The 26172-nt window shown below is 38.8% G+C and overlaps 1 protein-coding gene across 12 annotated transcripts in view; it reads left to right on the forward strand.

Moving 5' to 3' along the window:
* The window catches only part of gphnb (gephyrin b), a 176914-nt gene that overhangs the window by 126440 nt on the left and 24302 nt on the right, over positions 1 to 26172 (forward strand). For 5 of the 12 annotated variants that reach the window (XM_037537937.1, XM_037537938.1, XM_017695673.2 and 2 more), the window contains 3 exons: positions 9380 to 9421; positions 13279 to 13353; positions 22916 to 22978. The exons of 2 other annotated variants lie outside the window; for them this stretch is intronic. In XM_037537937.1, the coding sequence (XP_037393834.1) occupies positions 9380 to 9421; positions 13279 to 13353; positions 22916 to 22978 (180 nt within the window). The remainder of the gene's footprint in view (positions 1 to 9379; positions 9422 to 13278; positions 13354 to 22915; positions 22979 to 26172) is intronic. 5 more of the 12 variants (XM_037537940.1, XM_037537945.1, XM_037537939.1 and 2 more) reach the window with 4 other exon arrangements.

Consider the following 26172-nt stretch of genomic DNA (forward strand, 5'->3'; position numbering starts at 1 on the left):
ACAACTACTGACCACAACAGATTGTTAATAACATGCATATGAAATGTGACTGTCAATCAGCAGTCTGGACTTTGGAGCAGACATCCGTATTGGGTCACTGACACCGATACGACTGTCTAGACAGCTACCGTAGGTATTGTAAGTTGGTATTAAAGAGGTGGGTAATGTAATATCACAATACTTCAGGAGGTTTTCACAATACATGATATGTCACAATATTCATTTTTAATGAAGAACAGCCAAACAATTCTATCAAGAACTTTGTATTCAACATGCCACGCACTGTGCTGCACTTAATTAGATTAAATAGGGCTACTTATGCTCTCTTTATAAGCAAACATGAGCTGGGAAATGTTTTTTTTTTTTTAAACTGAAAAGCATATTGACATAATTTATCACGACAACAATAAGTGTTGTCATTGACCAGCCCTGGTATTGAATGATGTGGTATATTGTGATTGGGAACCCTTGGGGCCTTCAGTAATTTCTGGGAATTAAAAAGAAAAAGAACTACTGTATATTTACCTATAACTTACTATATCATACTATATTCAACTCAATTTAGCTATAATAGTTATAGAGTTATGAATAGAATAAAATAGCATTATCAATCATCACCATTGAGGTATGAAAGGAATATGCTCAATACACAGTTCTTCAAGGGTTCTTTAGTAAAGGCAATGGTTCTAAGTAAAATTGTGAGTTCTATATAGACTTATTTCATGAGTGGCCCTTAACATGGTGAAATGGTTCTTTAGATCGAACGAGAATGTGATGTATATGGTTCTGCAGTGCTTACAGTGCCAAGCTTGTAAAACCAAATAAGAAAATGTAAATGGTAAGAACCATTTTTGGTGCTGTATAGAACCATACACATTCTCCATCCATATAAAGGATTTTTTCACCATACAATGAAATGGTTCTAAATCAACCTCATGGTTCTAAATAGAATCATCCCCTTTAACAAAGGAACTGTTGAAGAACCATATTTTTAGATCGCAGGGTGCTTTGCGGATATGGATAAATATTACATCTTTAATATTGCCAACGAATACATTAGTCGAGTCCCAGTGTACACTCTTCGTAGAACGTTCTCCATAGAACATTTTTGCTGGTTCAAGGGTTACAATGCCAAGCTTGTAATAATACCCGAATCTTTTTTGGTTCTATATGGGACCGTTGTCAAGAAGACCATAAACAACGCGTTCTCCATCAGTCTGAAGAACTATTTTACCAGGCAAAGACCCATTTGAACATGAGATGGTTCTAAATAGAACCATTGCCTTTTCTAAAGAACCCTTGAAAACTGAAAAACTGAATGCAATTGTGAGCAGCCATGAAAATGAAACACCTCACTTCTCATCTAGCTGCTGAGTAGAAAACAGAACCGTAAGATGTTCTACAGATCACATGGTCAACACATTCCAACTAGCTGCAGTGTACCCGCTACTGCAGAGCAGACCACAACGCTGACCATTACTCTGAGCATAACACACAGTGACAGGAGTAAAAGGTGGGCTAGAGAGTTCTCAACGTTCAGCTGCAGATCGCCTTCAGCTTCAATACGATAAAGTCCCGCTTCACTCACAGCTGGGCTCTAAAAACTGCTTCTCGACTTCGTTTATATATGAGACATACTCAGGGTGTATAAATGAGAAGAAAAGTGTGCCGAGCAGCTTCACTGGCGTTTTTGTAAATCAGGAATATGTGGAATTGAACATCTCTGGGAAAAACACTTGCCGTAACAGTGGGGTAAATTGGTCTTTAGCAAAAAACAGTCTGAGATCATTCGAGCAGAACAGCTTGCGTGTGAACGTTTGAGCCGCTTCCTCTGTCCAGACTCGCGGCACAAACACTCACAGTGTTTTCGCAGATTTTATCTGAGAGCTCTTCAGCTGTCTCTTTAGAAACAGGAGCTGCAGTGACGAACATCAGTCTCTATCATTTCAGATTCACAGCTCATGAACAGTGGCCAGTTTTAAGGACAGTTTATGAGATTGACAGGGATGCCGTCAATCTCACATAGTCTCGCTTCTGCTCTTTTGTCAGAAAGCACACAACCAAGTCTGTTAGAGATTAGAGATTACAATACGGTGGGTGATTTGGGCATGAAGGTAGTGCCATGCTAACTGGTGTACATAAGCTTTCATTTACATTTACATTTATGGCATTTGGCTGACGCTCTTATCCAGAGCGACTTACAATTTGATCATTTTACACAGGGAGGCCAAGGTGGTGTTAGGAGTCTTGCCCAAGGACTCTTATTGGTATAGTGTAGGGTGCTTGCCCTGGTCGGGGATTGAACCCCAGTCTACAGCGTAGAAGGCAAAGGTGTTAACCACTACACTAACCAACCACCACTTTCACTACTTGTTAGCTACATTCTTAAAAAAAGATGGTTCTTCTGGGGTTCTCTAGTAAGGAAATGTTTCTATATAAGATAATCAACATCAAAAGAACCCTTTGCGAGATTAAAGGGTTCTTTGCATGGTTTAATGGTTTTTCAGGTTGACAGAGAATGTCATTGCCTCTATATCAGCAAACAGGTTTCTGCTGTTGTTACAAGCTTGACATTGTAACAATAGCAGAACCCTTTTGGTGTTATATAAGACAGTTCTTCAAGGGTTCTTTAGTAAAGGGAAGGACTCTATTAAGAACTATTGTGAAATTCTTTACATTGATGGAGAATGTGTTGTATATGGTTCTATATAGAACCCAAAAGGGTTCTTCTGTTGTTTCAAGCTCAATATCATAACAATAGAAGATCTCTTTTGGCTGCTATATAGAACCCTTTTTCGAAAAGGTTATTTATAGAACTGTCTCTAGCACACTCATGCACATTGGAGAATGTGCTGCGGATGGTTCTATATAGAACAGGTTTGAAAATGGTTCTATATACCACCCAAAATGGTTCTTCTAAAGATACAATGTCAAGCTTGTAACCATAGAAGAATCTGTTTGGGTTCTATATTTAACCCTTTTGAAAAATGTTCTATATAGAACCGTGTCTAGCACATACAAAATGCTTCTGTATAGAACTATATAGCACCCAAAATGGTTCTTTTGTTGTTGCAATATCAAGCTTATAACGATAGAAGAACCCTTTTGCACGCTATATAGAACCCTTGTCAAAAAGGTTATTTATAGAACCGTCTCTGTGCACATGCACAATGGAGAATGCAGATGGTTCTATATGAAATCGCTTTGAAAATGGTTCTATATAACGCCCAAAGGGGTTGTTCTACTGTTACGATGTTGAGCTTGAAAAACAGAAAAACCAACTCCTGCACATCTTCCATCAATCCGAAGAACCCTTTCATGATGCAAAGAACTCTTTATTCATGCAAAGGTTCTTTAAGTGTTCATGGTTCGATCTAGAACCATTTTCTTTACCAATGAACTTTTGAAGCACCATGTTTTTAACAGTGTACAAAGCCTCGTAGCTCCAGTGCAAAACTAATAAAGCAAACTTCAGGCACTGAACATGTCTTGGCTGACTGACTACATTCAAGGATGTAAGAATAATAAGTATTAAAAATTATATGTGTAAATATAATTTTGTTTGCTGTACTGCATATGGTTACTTTAAAGGTCTGAGCAAATGGAGGTTATGAGTGCGATGCAGCTCTGAACAGATGGATGTTAATGGTGAGTGTGAGTAATTTTGGCATGTAGGTCAGATGCAGCCGTCAGTCTTTTGATCCAGTACAGAGCTCCTTTGTCCAGGTGATTTTAACCCACTCACTGAGGCATCTGCACCCAGCCTCCAATCTGGGTCACACAGCCTCAGTATTGCTGTCAGTTAGGCTATAGACATGATTCCGAGTTAGTGTGCATTTTCGTGTATGTGCTCATCCAGCGTTAGTTAGTGTAATCGGTGAGTTCCATTAAAAGAGAATTCTACAGATATTTCAATAGTTAAGATGTCATTCAGAGTCATTTGGTGTGAAGTCAGAACCAGAATCAGAATCCTTTATTGATCCCAGAGGGAAATCACAGTTATTACAGTAAATTATGTAAAAGAATAAACACTTTAATAATTTAAAACAAAAAAGACAAATTTGCAAGGTGTACACATTTAAATTCTTATGAATACAGTAAAGTGGCAGTGACTCTGATAATAAATATGAAACATACTGTATAAAGCAGTTCAAATTATTGCACCTATGAGTTATTTCACACATGATTAAAAAATGAATTACATTATTATTATTATTATTGTTATTATTAATATTATTATTATTATTATTGCACATATGAACAGTACAATGTGGTATTGAGTATTGCACAGATTAAATGCCCTGATTAGAAAATCGAGTCAGAATTGTTCACAGTGGTGGTGATAGGAACAAAACGTCCACCTCTGAAAGCTCCCCACAGAAAGTCCGTACATTACATGGCTATGATTTCATTCATGTGTAGGGGGTTTACAGTGTGAAGTCACTGAAAATGTGTTATTTTATATGTTCTTCACAGAAAATAAGCAAAAGCCAAGGAATCTGGGGTTGAAATAATAATAAATCGCATTGTTTTTTCTTTGGGCAAACATTAAAAATGGGCCCCACGCACCCGAAACACACAAGTGTTAAGTTAAAACACTGAATAATCTTTTACACTGTAAGTATTGCTTTCTCTAATCTGGTCTGTTGTTGAGTTCCATTCAGAAACGTTGACTTACTAAAAGCTCTTCTTTTAATAGAAATGATTCAGTCACTTCTTACGGTACCTCTAGTAATGTGAGTGCTTCTTCTCCATCCATCCATCCATCCATCCATTTTCTAAGGGTCGCAGGGGGGGTGCTGGAGCCTATCCCAGCGGTCATCGGGCGGAAGGCAGGATACACCCTGGACAGGTCGCCAGCCCATAACAGGGCAGTGCTTCTTCTATACATGATACATGTCCTAAGGAGAGGGGGCAGTATTATGTAATATCTCGAAAACAAGGCAAAATATATTATATTTCAGTTTTCCCAACTCGGAAGTCTATGTTTATTTAAGACTTGATAGCTATGAAAGCTGTTGGGTTTCTGATCAACTTTAAGAGTACTTAAACTTTTTATAATAAATCTAAAATAACTCACTGGTACATTTTATACATGAGTTATAAAAGAAAGGTTAGAATCAATCCTGACACCCAGATACTTAAACTCCGTCATAACTAGCAGCTTTCACCTTGATATAATTACATCTGATGCCTGAGACATTGTTTTGAGATAGTTGTGAGAAGGTACATGCTGGGTGATGTAAGGAAAAGTAGCCCCAAAAGAAAGTTCATATTTTCGGGTAAATCTCTATTTAAGCAATGTCAGTGATACGTATAAAAAACTCAGAAGACACGTGCAGCTTCACTGGTGGCTTTGGATAGTAAATAAAATGTCGATATCTGTGTTGTAGTCATGGCGACCCCTGGTTCCCATCACCACCACTGTAAAGAGTCTCTACAGTGAACCACTTCACACCAAACCACTGCAAAAAAAAATGTCATTGCGGGAATTATGCTTTACGGCATCACTCTTATTGAACATGCAGTCACTGAAGGCTTTGGGTGGTTATTTTACTCTGTTTTGTTTTAGATCTGTGAGCTGTATAGAACCTCTGCTTTAGCAGAACTCAGATTTGCCGCAGCACACTTTACTACTTTCTCTGTGCCGTAAATCCAGGGACCATAAAAGGACTGCAAAATCTGAGAAGTCTTGAATTGCACAGTGCAAATGGTCATTTCTGGACCACTGGCTCCTGTTTTTAAGCCTTTCCAGGCTAAAGATTTTCACCTTCATTTAGGACGGCCGACCTGCTGTTTACTGTCACAGTGAGGACAATTTCTTACAGCTTTGAGAGCTTCACTCTTCTTCACTGTTCATTTTGAATACTTGCAAAAAAGTCACGGTTGAAAAAGGTGGTTCTTCAAGGGTTCTTTAGTGAAGGCAATGGTTCTGTTTTCCTATTCTATTTTATTCTGTTCTATTCTGTTTAGAACCATGACGAACTGGTTCTTCAGACTGATGGAGAACGTCATTGTCTATATATCTCTAAGCAGATTTCTTCTATTTTTACAAGCTTTTTGGTGCTATACAGAACCATATACAACACATTCTCCATCAATCTAAAGAACCATTTCATCAAGCAAAGAACCCATTTAACCAATGATTCCATGTAGAACCATCATTTTAAATGTGTAGTACTGCTGTCTCTGTCAGTCTTACAGTGTTGTAACTTTTCCAGAGTCACTCTGTTAAGGTCTTACTGTCGTGTGTTTATACAGCACCGTTCACAAGTTTGGAATCAGTGGGTGTGTTTACATGCACTTAATAATCCGATAACTGCAGAAAATCTGATTTTGTCAGTAATCTGATCAACGCGTTTACAGGCAGTTGAGTAATCAGAGCTAATGGGGAAACTCCAGGTCTACAGGAGTCAGACAGTAATCAGATTTCTGCTTTACTACCAGCCAATAAACTCACAGAAGAAGACGTGACGTAAACACCATGTAAAACTCAAACATGCTGTGGCTTTTTTTAAAACATCACACCACTTCACCTGAAAATATGAACATATCAAGAATATTTAAATCCTTCATTTCATCAAGGACGTATTTGGTTTCAGCGCCACCCCAAAAGTGTTTTGCTGCATCTCGTGGCAACGCACATGCGCAGACTGAGAAAGAAATCAGAGTAAGAGCTTCCATGAGAAATCTGATTACTGAGCTGAAATCCAGCTCTCTTTGTCGGATTTCTCCATCAGATTTCTTGACCCTGTTCAAATCTAAGAAATCAAAGTGTGTTGTTTACATACACATTTAAATAATCAGATAACTGCAGAAATCAGATTATGATTGAATTATTGAGTGCATAAAAACACATTTTTGTGTTACTCGGTGATTTTAATATTCTAAAAATGTGTAAAATGATTTTAATTTGCTCTTCCTGTACAACTTAACACATGATGAGTTGGGCAGTAAATGAAAATGATGACATGTGAGATGACGGACTGAGCTGTTAAAGATTCTAAACTGTCTGAAAAAGCTGCGAAACATCAACCGTTAAGATATCATTTCTTGAACTCATCATATTTCCGAAGTGGTGATCAAATATCAGTGCAGATAAATTCACAAAAACAAATAGATCATTCCAGAGTATTTACAATACAATTACACTCATTACATTTACACTGAATTCGTCATTTCGTTTTCTTTTCTCTGAAAAAAGATTGAACTATAGAATAAAATGTTTAAAAAGAATGAATCATGTACAATATCCTGCAGTGTGTAAGTTATGAGTGTGTTTAACGAAAAATGTAAAGAAGTGATTCAAGTAAGGAAGTGATAAAAACAATTCACAGTGGTTGTGTACATTTAATTGAATGTGTATGATAAATTATATATATAATTAAATAATTACATAGGCACAAATTAAGTATAATTCATAATAATGATTTATCTTGACTTTTTTGTATTTTACTTTTGTTTGGATGGCAAAAACTTGATATATACTGGATAAACCACCACAACATCGTCAACTTCTATCATAGTACATTGTCTCCTCCTCTACTTACAAACGCAGATGTGGTCTGGATTGAAAGTGTCCACAGAATTTCTCTCGCCTTGTGTCGTTGGGCTACACTGAAGGCCTCGTTGCAGGTCCTGGTTTGGTCACTGACGGGGGCTCCATTTTCTCCAGGACTCCGATAGATCGGAGTTGCTGACGATGAAACGCCATTAGCATCCACCTGCTGACTCTCACACGCTGCACAGATTTACTGCCTATCACACTCCTAACTCATCGCTCTGCATCTGTCAGCACAGGTCACATTCTCGGGCTGTCAGGTGACTCCCGTTCTTAGATGTGATCTGCAGTATCCGATAGCATGTACACAACACCAGCTGCTGTTCTGTTTCCATACAGTTCAGCCTTTCTGTGGCCTTTTTGTAAGAACTCAGCATTTTTAACATCGTCTTTATCTATCACATCTTTAATTTATGCTTGATTTCCATGGACAATAGCTTTAATGTGCTTCCCTTTACATATAAAACAACTAAAAACTTGTAAACTCACAACTCACTTATGATAGAAGCCAAAGGGCAGTTGCTGAATTCTGTACGAAAACATTTGTGGGTATCAAGAACACTTGAATTCTTCAGTCAAAGCTGTGATCATTTTTTTCTTTCAGAGATGGGACTAGATTTTTAGATTTGAGTTATAAAAGAGTTGTAGTAATAAAAATACTAATGATAAAACTAATAATAGTAAAGGCTATTTTTAATTTATTATGCACGTGCTTTACCCAAGAACATGAGAAACACTGGAAAAATAAAACACCCCTAAATCAAATAATAGCACAATTACAGTCAATATGAGAAAAATAGGCTGTAGGCGTACGCTAGCTTAAATACGTTTGTCTTATGAGCTTGCATTCCTAAATTGTTGCTGTTGGAACAAAACCTTGTATTTCCACAATGGTAACTTTCCAGGAGAAGGAAGAGCATACTTTACTTTTAATGTAAGTCAGTGGAGCCAGATTTTTTTCTGAGAAGGTTACACAAAAGTAAAGGGCCACAGGCATTTTCAAAATTTGTCATTAACAAACTGTTCACTGGGAATTACTATGATACTTTTTCGCTGTGTTACATCCCTAAGAACAGCTTTGGTTAGACGTTCTCTTGGTCTGTCCTACACCAAGTGCTATATTGTGAGAAAGTAACGATTGTCGTTTCAAATTTGCAGTATTTCAAATGTATTCACTGCTTTATCAACTGCTCAGGAACTTCTCCTGCTAGTGAGTTTTAAATCAGCAGAACTTCTAGGGAAGGGAAACACATTAGAATTATTTTCTGTGCTAATCAACTGTGCATTACACATGTGACAAAGAGAGAACAGCCCGAAAAAACGCTGAAGTATCTCTTTAATTTGTTATTGTGACTGATCTGTCTGTGAATTGTTTAGCCCAAAAAGAGTTATAGATTGTTATGTTGTAATATGAAACACTAACACAACCTTTCGGCTGCCGACAGAACTACTGATTTATTCCCATGATTGCATCATGATTATGTCATCGCGTGTGCATGCCTGGGGACATTAATGTGTTTAAACTAACCGCAGACCGTGTGTGACGTGAAAGTTTTTCCAGACTTACTCAGAATTGTGTTACTGAAGTCCAAAAGCGTTCCTTTTCCTTCCCCCCCGGGTGTGTTTAAATGTCTTCTGCTCCATGCTGCTTGGGCTTGCTGTGCACAGGCAGTCCTTCAGGCCTGCGGAGGGCGCTGTCTGTCTCAGCTTGGCTTGGCTGGCTGCTGTGTTAATCACCTTTCTCTTTTCCCCCTTCCTTCCTTCCTTCCTTCCTGTCCTCTCTCTCTTTCTCTCTCTCTCTCTCTCTCGCGGCACCAGGCGCGGCTCCCCTCCTGTTCATCCACCCTAAGCATTGCTGAGGTACCCCTGCATGAGTGTTGGACCGCTGCATGCGTGTGGCTCCCCTCCTTTCCTGTTGCATCCTGCCTGCAGCCAAAGAACCCCGAAAGACCCACTGATTGCCCCCAAAACACACCTGAGAGACACACCCCTGTGTCATGCTGCATGCGCCCACCAGCTGTCTCTAGACAGAGAACGAAGTGCTGATGACCTCTTGCAGTGTTTCCAGCCCCGGGGTTTCCTGCTTTAAAAGATTATCCAGCAGGGGTGTAAATCTCTGAAATCTGATTGGCTGAGCCAAGGTCAATCAATACGTCATACATGTATATAATTCAGGTCTGTTTTGACCTATTAAAATTCCAGCTTGTGATATCCTACAGCATATTATTCAGCAACTACAAAGCAAAATGTTAGCTAATCATTTCTTAATTCGTATTCAGATTTAATACCAAATTTGGAGCTGATAGAGAATGTTGGGCATTTAAAGGGTTAATGTGTGAAAATATGCTGCTTCTGTGAACAAACTACATTGCTTAGTGAAATAATAATAATAAATTCTAACCATGATTAATAATAAATATAGTAAATTAAATCTGCTTTATTATAAAGAAAAAGGATTATCAAATTATCTTCCATTTAACAATCAAATGAACAAATTATCCAAACTCCAGTTTCTCCATGATTCGACGTATTTTGGTTGGATTGAGAATTCACTGAAAAAATACACTGAATATAAAAACGTAGCTGGAGGAGAGAAAGTTTACGCGGTTAAGAGATTCAGACCATAACATCACGATTTGTCTTTTGATTTGATTTATACTTGTGTATTTCATTATGGCCAAAAATTGAGCATGTTTTGTTAACTATTATCATAATCAATTATAATCAGTTGTAGTGGTACAAAATCGCTGCACATGCCAAGAAAATGATCTTAGATGTAACCAAATTTCAAACCTTTTTTATTTGTTTTTATTTCATTATACCATTTAGCTTGTTTTAGGAAATGTGCTTGAAACCAAGTTATCTGCCAGTATAGTGAGATGATTTTACTTAATAAAATAACATAAAACAAGTAAACAATGTCTAAAAATAAGCTAAATCGTCTTAAAATAAGTGCACAGGCTTCTCACATTTAACCTATCGACTATCAACCGAGATCATTTCACTTGACAAGATACTGTTTTTTGAAGTGCAGACTGATGCATCACGACAGCTCAGTGCACCTTTACACCCCTGTTAGCTAATTATTAACCTCTTCTCGAGCTGAATCAGGTTGCCTCGGGTTAAAAACAGACCTGATCAGTGAAGAGGGGTCAGGACTGGAGCAGGGAACACTGAGACAGGCCTCTGAGTTTATTTACGTTTGACTTTTTCTTTCTGGACTCTCTGTAGGTCTTGTGGTTGTCTCCCCGCCTGCGTGTTTCTTCCATTCTGCGTTGTGTCTTCTGACATTGTGGATTTAGATTTAAATCATTATTCACTTATACATTATGTATTTTTAGTTCTGGTGTTATCAGTAGGGTCATCATTAGTCCATTTTTGTCCTGTGACCTACACTTCCATCTTCCACCCCACATAATTTGTAGACAAATTATAAAACTATAATTACTTAGTAAGAATGAATTATAAATACTATTAATTAACTAAAAGTGTCCAAAAACATAAAAGTAAGTGTCCAAAAACATATACATTGTCTTTTAGCCTCACTGACCATATAGGAGCACTTGTAACAGACTAGTCCAAACTGTAAAATTGCAAAGTGGTCAGTAGAGCCGATAAAATAGACAGAGTGGAGATACGAGGAGGTGGACTTAAGAATTAAGTGACCAGTTGGTGCATTATATTTTTAAAAAATGTTTATGAGGCACACTGTCCATAAAGAGGCGTGTTACTTTCTTAATGTAGATCCGATTAGGTTTTCGTTTTTATTCAAAATATTAACTAAACATTTGTCGAATTAATTTAATGAAGGTTAATAAATTCATATTACATTTAATTCATGTTCAATTGAATATAAATTCCTTCACACTCCCATCATCATAATCAATTTATATGAATAATTAATTCTGAATTAGTTTCTGATATATTAATTCACTAATTAATCAGATTACCCAAGCTTGGGGAGCATGTGTGATGGTGCCTGCATATGCGCAGACCACCGCATTAGAGTGCCTCTGGTTAAAAAATGCTGCACATTACTTCCTTTATACTTCCCTCTTTCAGTGCATTGCAGCCGGCAGTGAATTTTTGAGTTTTACTGTAATAATTCATCAAAACGCCTGTGATCACAGCAGTTTTGGGGCTTTTGAAGGATTGTTAATTCATTCTTGGACATTTCCTTTGCCAATAAAATGCAATCTTTGACTCTAATGAGGGAATATTATGGCTGCTCATGGAGCGGGGGGCAGTTACAGCACTTCCCTTGCTCTCTAGTCATAAATTTTTATCTCATGCCACATTTCCCGCACCCAACAGAGCAGAGAAAAAGTCTTCAAGAAGCTTAATGCTGAGTGCACACTGTGAGGAATCAGCAGGAGCTTTGCCTACAGTCATTGATTATTGGAATAGAGCCCAAGTCCCTCCTAAACGTGCTGTTGAGTGTACAAATGGCCAAAAAGACTGGAAGATTAATTTGGCAGGTCAGTGTATTCCATCTTACGAACGTCCAAATTTAGACTTTTAACTTAGGACCTTTCTCAAGAACACTTCTAAGGAAAGATATTGATGAATAAAACCCATTGTGTGTTTGCAATGATAAGAATAAACACAAAAATCTCAATTTTATACATAAAATGTTTAGTTTTATATAGACCCTTCGGTCAACATTTAGAAAATATTTTCTTGATTTGGTTAATGATTCAGCGAATTAGATGATTTGGGGAAAAATCACATTTTTCACTTGCCTTTCCAAGTCATGGTGTCCAAACTTTGCTTCTTTAGCTTTAAACGGAAGCTGTGAGACTAATGTTGCTAACAAACCATGTCACCTAATCATTTCTCAAAATCAAAGTCAAGATCAGCTTGATGACAATTTATTGAGGGATGAAATGTAGTTTCTCCAGGACATGGTGCTACATTTAGCACAGAAAATAAATACAATGAATACAGTTAAACTCTAAGCACAGGACCATAGAGAAAATAGCTGTGGTTCCACAGTAGCCATAATAGTCGTGCATGTGTCGGTGCACTGATAATTAACAATAGTATTAATAATGCATCCCCAAGATGAACAAATCTGCAAACAATGCACAGATTAAAGTGATACACCTGTTGTCAGAAGTGTCTGCTCACAGCATTCAGCTCCACAGGGAATTTTTCAAATTAAGTCTGGGATGTGGTTTGAATGGGTGGAGAGAATTTTTATTGATAATTGATTGAAAAGAGAATTGATTTGGGAGCCTGTTGACTTGTTTGCCAGCAACTTTAGCCTTGTAGTCCCAGCGCTTAGTAAAGAAGCAAAGTTCGGACACCAAACATGTCTTGGCTGACTACATCTGGGGTAAGTGGAAAATTGTTTGAATTAGACTTTTTTGCCAAAACATTCCTTAAAGGCCAAAACTTTCACTATGTCAAATAATCACAATAGACTTTTTACATTTTTCAGTTGCATTTTTTTCTTCGGTCGTTTCTGTTTGAAAGTCCAGCCGTAATAATTTGGTGTGTCTTGTCGATGAGCAGTTGTGTTTTCGATGTAAGTGTTTGTGTGGGTGTCACAGTCTGTGAATGTGTCGCAGTATCTGTGTAGCTACTCTAGTTCAGCATGTCTGAGAATGTGCGTTCCTGCCTGTTGCATTTGCTGTTGTACGTATGCAGAGGTGCGCATGTGTATGTATGTGTGGAGTGTGTGGAGTGAGTGACTATCCTGTGGCTTCCCCCAGGCCTCACGGAGAGAGTTCAGGGCACATCTGGATGAGGTCATCACGCTCAAGTCAAGGTACTCTACCTTGGACCAGGTAAAGAGTTAACCTTTCCTCCCTCCAACAGCATGCACTCACAGCAAAGCACACTTTGGCACAGCTCAACACAGGGCAACTATAGAGCAACACAGTTAATCAGCTAATGCAGCTACACCCCAAGCAGTCACAGTGCGACTAACACAGATATCTGCAGAGCAGCCTGGCTAATTATTATCATTGAACAATTAGGACAGCTAAATATGGTGTGACTAACACAGCTGAACACAGTTAACCGTCTCAACACAGACCAGCCACAGAGCAATACAATCAGTCATTCAGCAGGGCCAGCTCTAGCCTCTTGGGGGCCCTAAGCAGAATTTTCAGGGGGCTGTCCATTTTGCTAGCTGATGTATTGTAAAATGAGATGCTATATAATAATGACTGCCACAAGTCTAAATTACATACGTTTATAACTAATCAGCTGTGCATTGATTGATTATGATTGAATGTTTATTTGGGATTCCAATAAGTTGCAGTTTAACTTACAATGCAGAAGTTTGGTGGGTCCCCTTGGTGGCCTTGGGGCCCTGAGCAGCTGCGTATGTCGCTTATTATATAGAGCCGGCACTGCTACAGAGCAACTAACACAGCTCATCGCAGCTATACACTAAACAGTTAATACAACTAAACACAGATTGGGTAACACAGCTGACCACAGAGCAACACAGATGACCATAAAGCGTGGTTGTTGGTTAGTGTAGTGAGTAACACCTCTGCCTTCTACGCTGTAGACTGGGGTTCAAGCCCCCTACACTACACCAATAAGAGTCCTTGGGCAAGACTCCTAACACCGCCTTGGCCTACCTGTGTAAAATGATCAAATTGTAAGTCGCTCTGGATAAGAGCGTCACCACTAACACCACTGACCAACACAGGTAATCATAGATCCAAACACAGAGCGCTTACAAAGCGCTAACCATTGAGCAATTAGGACAGCAACTGGCACAGCTGAGCAAAGAGAAGCACAGTCAGCCCTAGAGCAACTAATACACTAGGTTAACTACAGAGTAGTCAACACAGCTGAACATAGAGGAACTAGCACAGTTAACCACTCAACCATTAGCATTGCCGAGTACACAGTATGTGCCCCAGCTAAAGAGCGACTAAATTACCCACTAGTCAGCAAGGCTATTTGTACAGGAACTAACACAGATAAACACAGAGAAATTAACAGTTAAACACTCAACCATTGGCATCGTTAAGTAAGTAGCCCAGCAAAACAAAGAGCAACCAGAAGACCGTCAGTAAAGCCAATTGTAGCGGAACTAACACAGCAAACCACTCAGAAACTAACACTACTCATCATAAAGCAACTAACACAGTTACCTACTCAGTCACTAACATAGCAAACAGAAAGCATGTGACATGTAACCACATATAATGACCTGATCACAAAACAATTAGTGCCTTCCAGTCATGTTTTACAACGATGGGTCTTCAAGGGGTCTTCAGTAAAGGCAGTTGTTCTATAAAGAACCATTTGCATGCTGAAAAGGTTATTTGCATGGTGAAATGGTTCTTGAGATTGAGAAAGAATGTATTGTATGTGGTTCTATATAGAATCTTTTTGAAAAAGGTTTTATTGCGTACAAAAAAAACGGTTCTGCTGTTGTTACAATGTCATGCCTGTAACAGTGAAAGAACCTTTTTTGGTGCTGTATGGAATCATATACAACAAACCCGAAGAAACATTTCACCATGCAAAGAACCATTAAAGCATGAAAATGGTTCTATATAGATATATAGATATGTCCTCTGCTTTACTTTCCCTAAAGAATCCTTAAAGAAACATCTTTTAAGTGCATAGGCGACTTTGAGAAGAAGTGTGCTTAAGAGAACTTGAAAAGATGGATGCATATAATTTTACCTTTTTATTTTTAGTAAACTAATGATTTAGGTGACTGTTTTTCTTAAACCATTTTAACTCAACCAGTCCAAACAATGACTTCCCTACTGAGAAAATCAGAAACCATTAAGTGTTCACATTGGTTTCTGATGGCTTGTGTCAATATGTACAGGCAATAATACAGTGTGCTGATGTACTGCTCTTCAAAGGTTTGGGGACACCTAGCTTTACAAATAATGTTTTTAATAAAAGATTCTGTTTTCATTGTCAGTTTGCAACAGTGTGACACACTAAAGACTAACCAGGTTTATATTCAGAATCTATATGTATTTATATGGCAATAAAGAAAACGAAATATCTTTACGCTCATCAAAAGTAAAAATACGAGCTCCCTTAGAAGCCAGAACCTCTGCACAGACTTACTTCATACCAACAGTCAGGAACGCCTGGAAAAACTGCCAGATAATAAGAATATAAAGTATGTGCAGACGTTATAGCTGCTGAGGTAGTTTTTGTTGTTGTTGATTTTTTTCTCTCCTTTTATTCACATGTAATCATGTGTAATCTAGCTATGTGTACTATTGTCACAAATATTTATACACATATAAATATTTTAAATCTGTTTTCCTCAAAATACGCTTGCTTAGTCTTTTAATTTACAGTGCTGTGCAAAATTCTTACTAAACACAGGGCAACTAACACAATAGCTAGGTAACTGAGAGCAGTCAACATAGCTAAACAGAGGAACTAAGAGCTAAAAATAACAACGGCATATGAAGAAATACCAATAAACATTTACTATAATGGCCTGGAACTGGCCCTGTAACCGGAAGGTTGCCGGTTCGATCCCCAGTGCTGACAGTCCATGACTGAGGTGTCCTTGAGCAACACACCTAACCCCCAATTGCTCCCCAGGTGCCGTGGATAGGGCTGCCCACTGCTCCGGGCAAGTGTGCTCACTGCCCCCTAGTGTGTGTGTATTCACTAGTGTGTATGTGGTGTTTCACTTCACGGATGGGATAAATGCAGAGGTGGAATTTCCCCCTTTGTGGGATTAAAAAAGTATCACTTAACTTTACTAAATTCCGCCAGCAGCACATTTGATTTAATCTAATGAAGTGTTGATCAGCCAAACTAGGTGTAGAATGATAACTACAGTTAATACTGGGCTTCCTTGAGGAGAGGTTTGAAAATGCTTACACAGACACATTGGCATATGTAAAATCATTATTTATTGTTATTTGTGCAACTTATTATTGAGCCTCATTCACCAGTATCTTCTTAAGTTTTTTCTTAAATGTGTCCTTGAGAAAAGTCTAAAGAAAAAGTCGATGTCAGATTCATGGAACTGTTCACACCTTTGTGCTCCTGAGTGTGTGCAGATTCTGTTCACACCTCTGAACAAATTCCAAATAAGAAAGCACTGATGAATGTCAGAATTTTCATAAAACCTGCAAGAGTGGGAAGAAATTGAGACTAACAGCTTTTTAAATCTACTATAACTTTTGCACAGTACTGTATATATTAAGTTGTTGTAAACCCACAAATATAACATGATCACTTATTAAAACATTCTGAGAAGCCATATGTCCCCAAATGTTAGACAAGCAGTATAAAACCTGTGAAATATCTCAGGGAACATAAAAACTCACCTACACACTAGACGGTATCATGTAACAGTAGCATATCATTGCTGTTCAAAGAAAAACAAGTATCTCCGAAATAGTAACTTTACAGGAGAGGGCACAAAATATTCCTAGCTTTTAATGTAAGTTAATGTAAAAAGATTCCATTCCGAGTCATTTTGGAGCATTTCTGTTGGTCCGTTAATCATAAAGTGTTCACGGGATGTAAAGGACAGTTGCTGTGTTCAAATGATGTAGAAACACAAAAATCCACAAAAATGGAGATACGTTTTTCGTGGACAGTGACGACCTTCCAACAGACACAGTAAGGCATCACATAGCAGAGTGCAGTCCATTCCAGCTCTTCAGACGCAGAAAGATTGTACAGAAAGTCTCAGGCCTCTCAGAGCGCCCCCTGCTGGCAGCATGCTGTTAAGACACTGTATAAAGAGTAGATCCTGTCCTCTTTGCTTGCTGCTAGTCTCCCACCCATCAATCCCATTCATGTTCTTTTGTTTTTATACATACGTATGTTTTGTGTGTGTGTGTGTGTGTGTGTGTGTGTGTGTGTGTGTGTGTGTGTGTGTGTGTGTGTGTGTGTGTGTGTGTGCGCGTGTGTTTGTACAGTGTCAGGACGAAAATGTAGTAAAGCCAGAGAAAGACAGCACAATATTGATCTTAGCAGTGCTGACACTGCAAAAGGCTGCTATATGAAAATAAGGCTCTAACCACAGTGATTTTTACAGCATTCTGTGAGCATCCGGCCAATATCAATTCCAGCTGAGTTTCTTTGGGGGTTTAGATTGATCAAGATCGTTGTGTAATCCAACAAAAGGAAATGATTTGGGTCAGAATAATGCAGGCCCATGTCACATTACTGATTCACAATGCATTATAATATATTTTAATCACATGAAGAAGTATTCTCGTGTCTGTCACTCTCCTGTGTGGATGTTCATGCAGGCTGGAGGATAAACTCCCACTGTTTTGTGTGTAACGTGCTGGATGGGTGGTGTTTGTGCTGAGCTCAGCAAGCTCCCCTCATTATCGGCTTTTTGATCTCTTACGTTCTTCTCCTGAAAGATCAAGGAGGCATCTGCAAGTCTGATGTTGGAATTAATCGCCCCTGATGGGACTCAGAACTGACCCAACATTCAGAAAAATCTACAGCTGCTTTGTGATAAAACACTCTTTAGCATGCATTTTCAATTGTCTTAGCAGCACAAACACCAAATTGGATTCATCCAGGCGTCTGTTTGCCATCGTGAAAGACGAGCCATTTAAACTGCTGTCTTAATGTCCGGTTCTTAATCTTACACTGATAATTCAGTAACTTCAGCCCTGTTCACACTTGGTTTTAACATCCTTTTTGAGTGATCTGATTATAAGTGGACAACTAGGCGTGTAGCCATTCACACCTGGTGTTCCGAAGATGTCTCCAGGGACCAAAGGATGGGCACCACCTACTTTTACTACATCAGTAAAACCTCTCCGTTTGTTATTAGAGAAAAGCCAACGTTTGTGTAAATGAAAGGGCTGCTACAAACGTTCCAACCACAGGAACCCAGAGATGTAGCCAAGGGGTGGCCAGAGGTGGCCATCCCGGAATGAAGCACGGCCACACATCTGGCCACACATCTGGCCACCCCGATTACGAGACGTCATCAGACAGCCCTCATCACTAAAGCATCAATTATGCTTTACGGTGAAATTCAATTCCATACCATTAGGGTAACTATCAATTATGGAAGCTGCTCAGCTGCTTTCATCTCTGCTGTGATCATGCAACTGATTAAGGTCCTTCGCCACATCACACTGTAAATGATATATACATCCCTGATCAGATCACAAGGTGTCTGTGACGCACTGCACTGTTCACACCTGTACTCAGCACTGTCCACTTACGATCAGATCGGGTTAATATGAAGTGTGAATGGGGCTTACTATGAACTGCTCTGTATCTTCTGTGAGGCTAATGTGTAGTTAGATGAGTGAGGAATTGTGCACTCTTATACAGATCCTTACAGACCCCCTGCAGGCCCTTAGAGTAATGCATCACCCCTTACAGTCTAAGCTTAAATGTCCTTATAGGATGGCTGGCTATTCACCAAAACAGAAAATGTAGTGTTGTGTATACAGTTAAAATGACCATGATCACTCCGACATGGACCACAGTTAAAGGACAATTCCACAGATTTTTAAAAAATTCTGCATAATTCAATGATTAAGATGTGAGCAGAGTCATTCACAGTGGTATAATGTAAAATGCTCCATTCTAGAGAAACCAAGTCTACACAAAAAAATATATTGCAAATGTACTTATCAAATATATTTTTACAATGTATGAAAATGGCTAAAATGTATTTGTTATAAATATATATATTGTGTATGTATATATATATATATATATATATATATATATATATATATATATATATATACATACATATCGCTGTTGTTGGAAGAAAACCTTGTATCTCCATAATTCTAACTTTACAGCAGAAGGAAAAAACCCACTTTACCTGTAAGCCAATGGAACCAGAATTTTTTCCAAGTCATTTTGGGCCGTTTCTTTTGGTCCATTCATCATGATGTTTTGGTACAATTTAAAGGGTAACAGGTATTTTCAAATTATGTCAAAAACTGCAAAACGACGAAAATGGAGATACGAGGTGTTGGAACAAAACCTTGCATCTCCAAAATGGTAACTTTAGAAGAGAAGCAAAAAACCTCCTTTACTTTTCATGTAAGTCAGTGGAACCCGCTGTTTTTCCAAGTCATTTTGTGTCATTTCTTTCAGTCCATTCATCATGGAATTTACCCACAATGTAAGGAGCAACAGGCATTTGCAAATTATGTCAAAACCTGAAAAATGACAAAAATGGAGATACGAGGTTTTGTCCCGACAGCAGCGGTATATATATTTGTATTGTATTTATAAAGGTTACAGATAGGAGGATTATTTTTTTTCCTAAAAATCAAATTCTACTGTGGAGCCACAACAGGGCAGTATAAGAGCCCCGTGTGGCTCCAGAGTCGCATGTTGCCAACCCCTGACTTATACTAAATGCTTTATAATGTGTATTGTATTGTATATTGTTTACTGTACATGTGTCATGTCCTATGTTTATGTGTATTGTGCTACAACAGCGCTGAAATACATTTTGATGCACTGGATACATTTAACATCGACATGTGGCAATAAAAGAATCAATCGATCGATCAATCAAGTTAGGATTGTTAGGAACCAGATGTCTGGCAAGCTCCCTCTGCTTTAATGTCTGAGACATATTACAATAGTTATGAGAGAAGATTTTGGCCCAAAATGTACTTTTAACATGCATTCTTGTTGGAGAGATGCTTCACCCATAGGGAATTCAGATTTACCCATATTGTACCACCCTCAACCCTTACATACAAGAGCACAGCAGAAGGTTCCGTGCTAATTTTGGATGGTAATAAATAAAATGAGTTTCTCCACAGTAAACCATTTCACCACTCTGAACAGCTTTGTTTACATCTCAGCCACTGAATTATGCAGAAATTTGAAAGAAATATATATGAACTTTACTGTGAATATAGAGGCTTATAGCTCTTTGATGTTTGCAGGTGTAATGTGTATGTTTTCCCAACATATCGTCCAACTACGTTTCAGTACAGGCAGAGGAGCTTAATTAGACCTGTTTAATTAGATATAATGAAGCACAGTAGTGAAATGTTAAATAAAAACTGATGTAATCAAAGTTTTTTAACTAGGTTTTTTTTTTTCATGCGGCACGACTATTTTTTTTTCTGGTCAACTATAAGAAAAATGAAATACTGAATAGTGAGAATGTTGTGATGTATCATGATGTTATTTTTGCCATATCACCCACCCCTAGTTAAAAGGACTGTCAAAAGCTAAAGATTTGTTTCTGCACAATTGGTCCTCCAAGGTATAGAAATACAAATGTGTGTGTGTGTGTGTGTGTGTGTGTGTGTGTGTGTGTGTGTGTGTGTGTGTGCGTGCTCTGTGCGTATAGAAAGAAGTATTTAAAGGGCCTACATTGTACATTTTAGGTCAACAACCTTTCTTTCCCCCTTAGAATTAATCATCCAGTTTTCGTTGCTGTGCCTTTAAGACTGATATACGCAAATGGATCTGTTCTGATTAGCTGCTCTGAATTGTGCTTCATTCAAAAAGACGTCTGAGCTGAAACAGCCTCTTTATAACATCAGCATGAATTGGAAGGTTAGTCAGACATGGACTAAATAGGTGGTAAAAATTTGAATGTGTTAGATTTTGTGACATCACAAAAACAAAACATTTAAAACTGTGCTGCATAGTTTCCATATGTGGACTGTGCAAATGAATTAAATGATTTATTTATTTAATAAAGCTACAATTGTTTTCCCATTATATGGGCCCTTTAAGTGTGAATGTGATGTTGAGTATGTATATGAAGGATTCTGTGTGTGTGTGTGTGTGTGTGTGTGTGTGTGTGTGTGTGTGTGCATGTGTGACCAGCAGCTTTGCTCTGCTTCCTCCATTCTTCTCTCCATCTTCCTCATTCTCAGTCCATCCTCATTTCTTCATATTTCTCTGTTTGAAAATGATAACTCTGCGACCTCTGATGATGGATTTACCGAATCGCACCTCTCACTTTAATACTGAGCTCTTAAAGGGACCTTGGCCAGGTGGACTCCTGGAGTTCACATATAAGGTCCCTTTAGGGAATCAGTATCCGTACAGTTCTGAACTGATCCCAATGTGAATATTATGGACCGTCAGTCTGTTTCCATCTCACTGTTCTCCTCAAACTGTATCTGATATGAAAAGGCAGGTAAACTCATTTATCAGGTAAAAGGCAGGTTTGTTCATCAGGATTTTCCAGGTTAGCTTCTCTTTGTGAAGTGTTTGTTGTGCTTTGGGAATCACTGTGGGACAGTCTGTGTGCTTCAGCTGCCTGCTAAAGCTAAACTCACCATTAACACTCTCCTCACTCTCTCTATGTCTCTCTCTCTCTCTCTCTCTCTCTCTCTCTCTCATTCGATCTCTCACATTCTACTCTCTCTCCTCTCTCTGTGTATTCTCTAATATTCTCTTTGTTTTCTCTTTTCTCTTTCAGCTCTCTTTTTCTCTCTATCACCCTCTCTATAACACTCTCTCTCTCTTATTCTCTCTCTCATTTCTTTGTTTGCCTCTCTCTCATGCATTCTACTCTCTCCCATCTCTTGCGTACTCTCTCTCTCTTTTCATTCTCTCTTTTTCATTCTGTCTCTCTTCCTCTAACATTCTCTTTGTTCGTTCTTTCTGTTTCTCTAACATTCTCTCTCTCTTTCTCTAACATTCTCTCTCTCTTTCTCTAACATGCTCGCTCTCTCTCTCTCTCTCTCTCTCTCTCTCTCTCTCTCTCTCTCTCTCTCTCTCTCTCTTTCTGTCCACTCCATTTAATCTATATTTGTTCATACCAGCTACAGAACTTTCTACAAAGCTTTACTTTCTGGTGTCTCTGCTTCAACACAGTAAACAACTCATAAAATGAATGCAATCTTTGTGTCTTATAGATAAACCATAGTTATAATAGAATAATAAAACAAAAAAACACTAAAAAATCCTTAGACAGTATGTTCAGTAATATGGCCTCCATTCTTCTGCTGTAACCGGTAAGTTTGCTATACTCTGAATTTGAAGGACATTGTTTTACACCTCAAAGTAAAGTCCTGCCTAACATTATCCTTCTTACTCTCTCTCTCTCTCTCTCTCTCTCTCTCTCTCTCTCTCTCTCTCTCTCTCTCTCTCTCTCTCTCTCTCTACCTCTCTCTCTCTCTCTCCCTCTCTCTCTCCCTCTCTCTCTCTCTCTCTCTCTCTCACTATCTCTCTCTCTCTCTCTCTCTCTCTCTCTCTCTCTCTCTCTACCTCTCTCTCTCTCCCTCTCTCTCTCCCTCTCTCTCTCTCTCTCTCTCTCTCTCTCCCTCATTTTGCTGTGAGCCGTCTTTTGCGTTGCCTCACGCTGACGTTACGTTGCTTCTGTTTGCCATGCGTCTCTTTTCCTTCGTTTGCTTGGGACTGATGGACTGACGCTTGATGACTTTGTCTCCACTGTAGCTCCAGTGTAGGTTGGAGGTGCTTAAAGATGATCGAAGGAGCCATAGGACCTTCAGCTCACGAGTAACTATCCCCAAGCCCTCACGAGCCCACTCCACATGCAAGACTCTCGCTCTGTCCCTCTCTCTTTCTCTCCTTTTCTCCTCTCTCTCTCTCTCTCTCTCTTTCTGCGTGTGGAGGTCGTGCTCTTCGCTTGCTTTCTGCTGTTCCTTCACTCTCTCCTTTTCTGTTGTTTTCCGTTTCCTTTTAGGTGTCTGCCATCATCTTTTACTCATTCCTCATCATGATTCACCACCTACCTTTCAAAATCGTGTATTTCAATGTTCTGGAATCACTTTAGGTAATAAATGCCCCGTGTTATTGGCATTTAACTTCAATTTTTTAATAGATTTTTCCCTAAACTTTGCAGTGAGACACAGAATAATATGACACTAAATTTTCTAAATATCTTCATAATTCAGCATTTGAGATGTAAACAGAGTGATTCTGAGTGGTTTGGCGTGAAATGGTTCAGATGCTAGAGGTGGTAACAGGAACCAGGGGTCACCATGACTACAACACTATCCATTACTATCCAAAACCACCAGTGAACCTACATGTGCCTTCTGAGTTGATGATAAAACAATGGAAAATCAGAAATAATACGTTTTCTTTGGGGACTATTTTGCCTCACAACACCCTGCATGAATCCGTCCACCGGTGATGGATTAAAACAAATCACTTAAAACAAATTTTAAACAAAAACTTTATCACAAAACTATCATAAAACAATGTCTCAGACATTAAGCAGAGTATTCATAAACATTCCAAGTAATAACTTTCTGTGAGGGAGTTTTTAGAGGTGGACGTCTGGTTCCTATCACCACCACTGTGAACAGTTCTGACTCTGTACGTTTCTCTAGAACCGAGCGTTTCATACCAGACCACTCTGAATGACTCTGTTTACATATGAACCATTTAATTATGCAGAAAATTTGAAATTTCACTTTAAGATAGAGAATCTTAAATAGTGCACTTTAGGCTTTGACATTTTTAATCCAGAATAAGAGCATATTTATCATTCAGACTTGTACGGTTATTTAGCTTATTGTTGCTTTTGCGTACATCGTAATGTTCTTCTTACGTAGTTTTGTACTAAAAGTGAAAATTGCTCTATAAATAAACACAATTGTCTTTCCCGTTTCGGAGGAGTTCAGAGCAGTCTCCTCTTCTTCCTCTCTATTCCACTCTTCATTCTCCTGCTCTGTTCATTAGTTTATTCCTTCTTTCTTTCTTTCTTTCTTCCTCATTAACTTTCTTCCTCATCTTCCTCGCTTTGTCTCCATCAGCTTTGTGGTTTGCTCGGTTTCAGTGGCTGTCCTGCGTATGTATATACTGCTGCAGTAGTATCCCTTTCTCTCTCTCTCACTCTCTTCTCGTTTTAAGTTGTCCTCCACTTGCTGTAGATACAGTGTGTGTGTGTGTGTGTGTGTGTGTGTGTGTGTGTGTGTGTGAGTGTGTGTGTGGTCTTTTGACAGCACTTTTTTTTGCCCACAACCACGTCAATCCATCTCTCCCTCCCTCTCTTTTCCTCTATCTCATCCGCCTCTCTTTTTCCCGGCTGTCTGGCAGAGTCGCTGTGCTGTATGTTGTCTTCAGGAATGGTTTAGGATGCAGAGACAGGGTGACCCGCATACATGCACACACCCTCTTATCTAATCCCTCAGCAGAGAGAGAGAGAGAGAGAGAGAGAGAGAGAGAGAGAGAGGGAGAGAGGGGCAAAGTCAAAAGTTTGGGGACACCTCGCTTTCTTTTGAAATCTGACTTCTCTTACTGTTACTTCTTGATACCTGTATGAGTGTGGTGATCATAACACGGCTGTAGGCTGATTCTGTGTGGATTTATCTTCAACACTCAGCCTTATATTTGTCAAAATGTCCTCCTCAGAGTGAAGATCAGGGCTGCGGATAATATTTAGGATGTGTAAGGATGCACGATTATATTGGAATCATATATCGGAAAAACGTTGTATAAACATTTTATAAATATTAATGTATGTATCGGTTATCAGCAGATATGTACGTGATAATTGGCCAGTAAGACCATTCAAATCTACTGGCTTAAATGTGGCTTAAAACAATAATAACGTAAACATATGAATGCTGATGAGTGCTGACATCACGAAGAACGAAGGCCTTCAGTTTTACAGGTTCTGCAGAGAGAAAGGACAAATATCAAAGATATTATTATATCTACAAAATAATAAACATGACCAATTGTATTAAACCCGTCTGACCAGCTTGGTGTCCCCACACTCTTGAGGACAGTCGGTCAGTGAAGATCAGCTTAAGCTGGAAAGATAAATGAGGGTCAGGGTGAGTGATCAGAGTGAGATCACGTTTTAGAGATGCAGAAACACACAAACCCGCACAGTTTACAGCCCATAATCAAAATATGAAGCATACGAAGAGTGTGCAGTGTGCCCACATGAGCAGTCATGCTGTTTGGGTTGTTGTGGGAGATTTAAACGCTAAGGACAAATTCATACGTGCAGTGAAGTCCATGAGCAATCCAACAGTGACACAGATGTCGTTTCGTCTCTATACAGCTGCACATCTGAAATGAAACGATGACTGACGTTAAAGCACACAGCCCCATTTGGGGTGGTCATAACTAATTGGACGAATTAAAATTCGTAAAATTGATTAAAATTGACATTTTTAATGTGGATGTAACTCTCTGACCTCCATTTATTTACCATTCTTCAGCAAATGCAGTGCATCACCACGATTAGATTTGCCAGTTTAGGTCAGTGGTAGGCAACCCAAATGTTAAGGAGAGCCATTTTCGCCTTATAACAAAAGTCAAACCCATTTGGGAGCCACAACATTTATTGTGTATTTTACCATCTTGGCTGTAAATATGTCCCAGTATATGTTCATGTCCTAGTATAGCCTAAAAAAAAAGACTTTGCTGTGCTTTATGCTTTAGCTCAGCTATAGCTGCTTTTCTCACATCTCTGGCAGGAACCGTTTCTGGTAAAATGTCTCCTAATGTTCTACTGAAGTCAGCTCCTCATTCGCCAGCTTTTTGTTCAAATTTTCCCATTCCATCTTAAACGGCGCCTGAGGTGCCAGAGTATAACTGCTGCACCTTGTGAAGCTGGCAAACATGAAGCTGACTTCAGATTTGTGACTTTTTGTGTTTGACAGTTTCTCGTTGCAGGTTAAACATATCAGAAAACCATCTCGTATCACCGCAAATAAGTCCATTCGTCA

The sequence above is a fragment of the Pygocentrus nattereri genome, chromosome 4, assembly GCF_015220715.1.
Source record: "Pygocentrus nattereri isolate fPygNat1 chromosome 4, fPygNat1.pri, whole genome shotgun sequence".
Taxonomy (NCBI): Eukaryota; Metazoa; Chordata; class Actinopteri; order Characiformes; family Serrasalmidae; genus Pygocentrus; species Pygocentrus nattereri.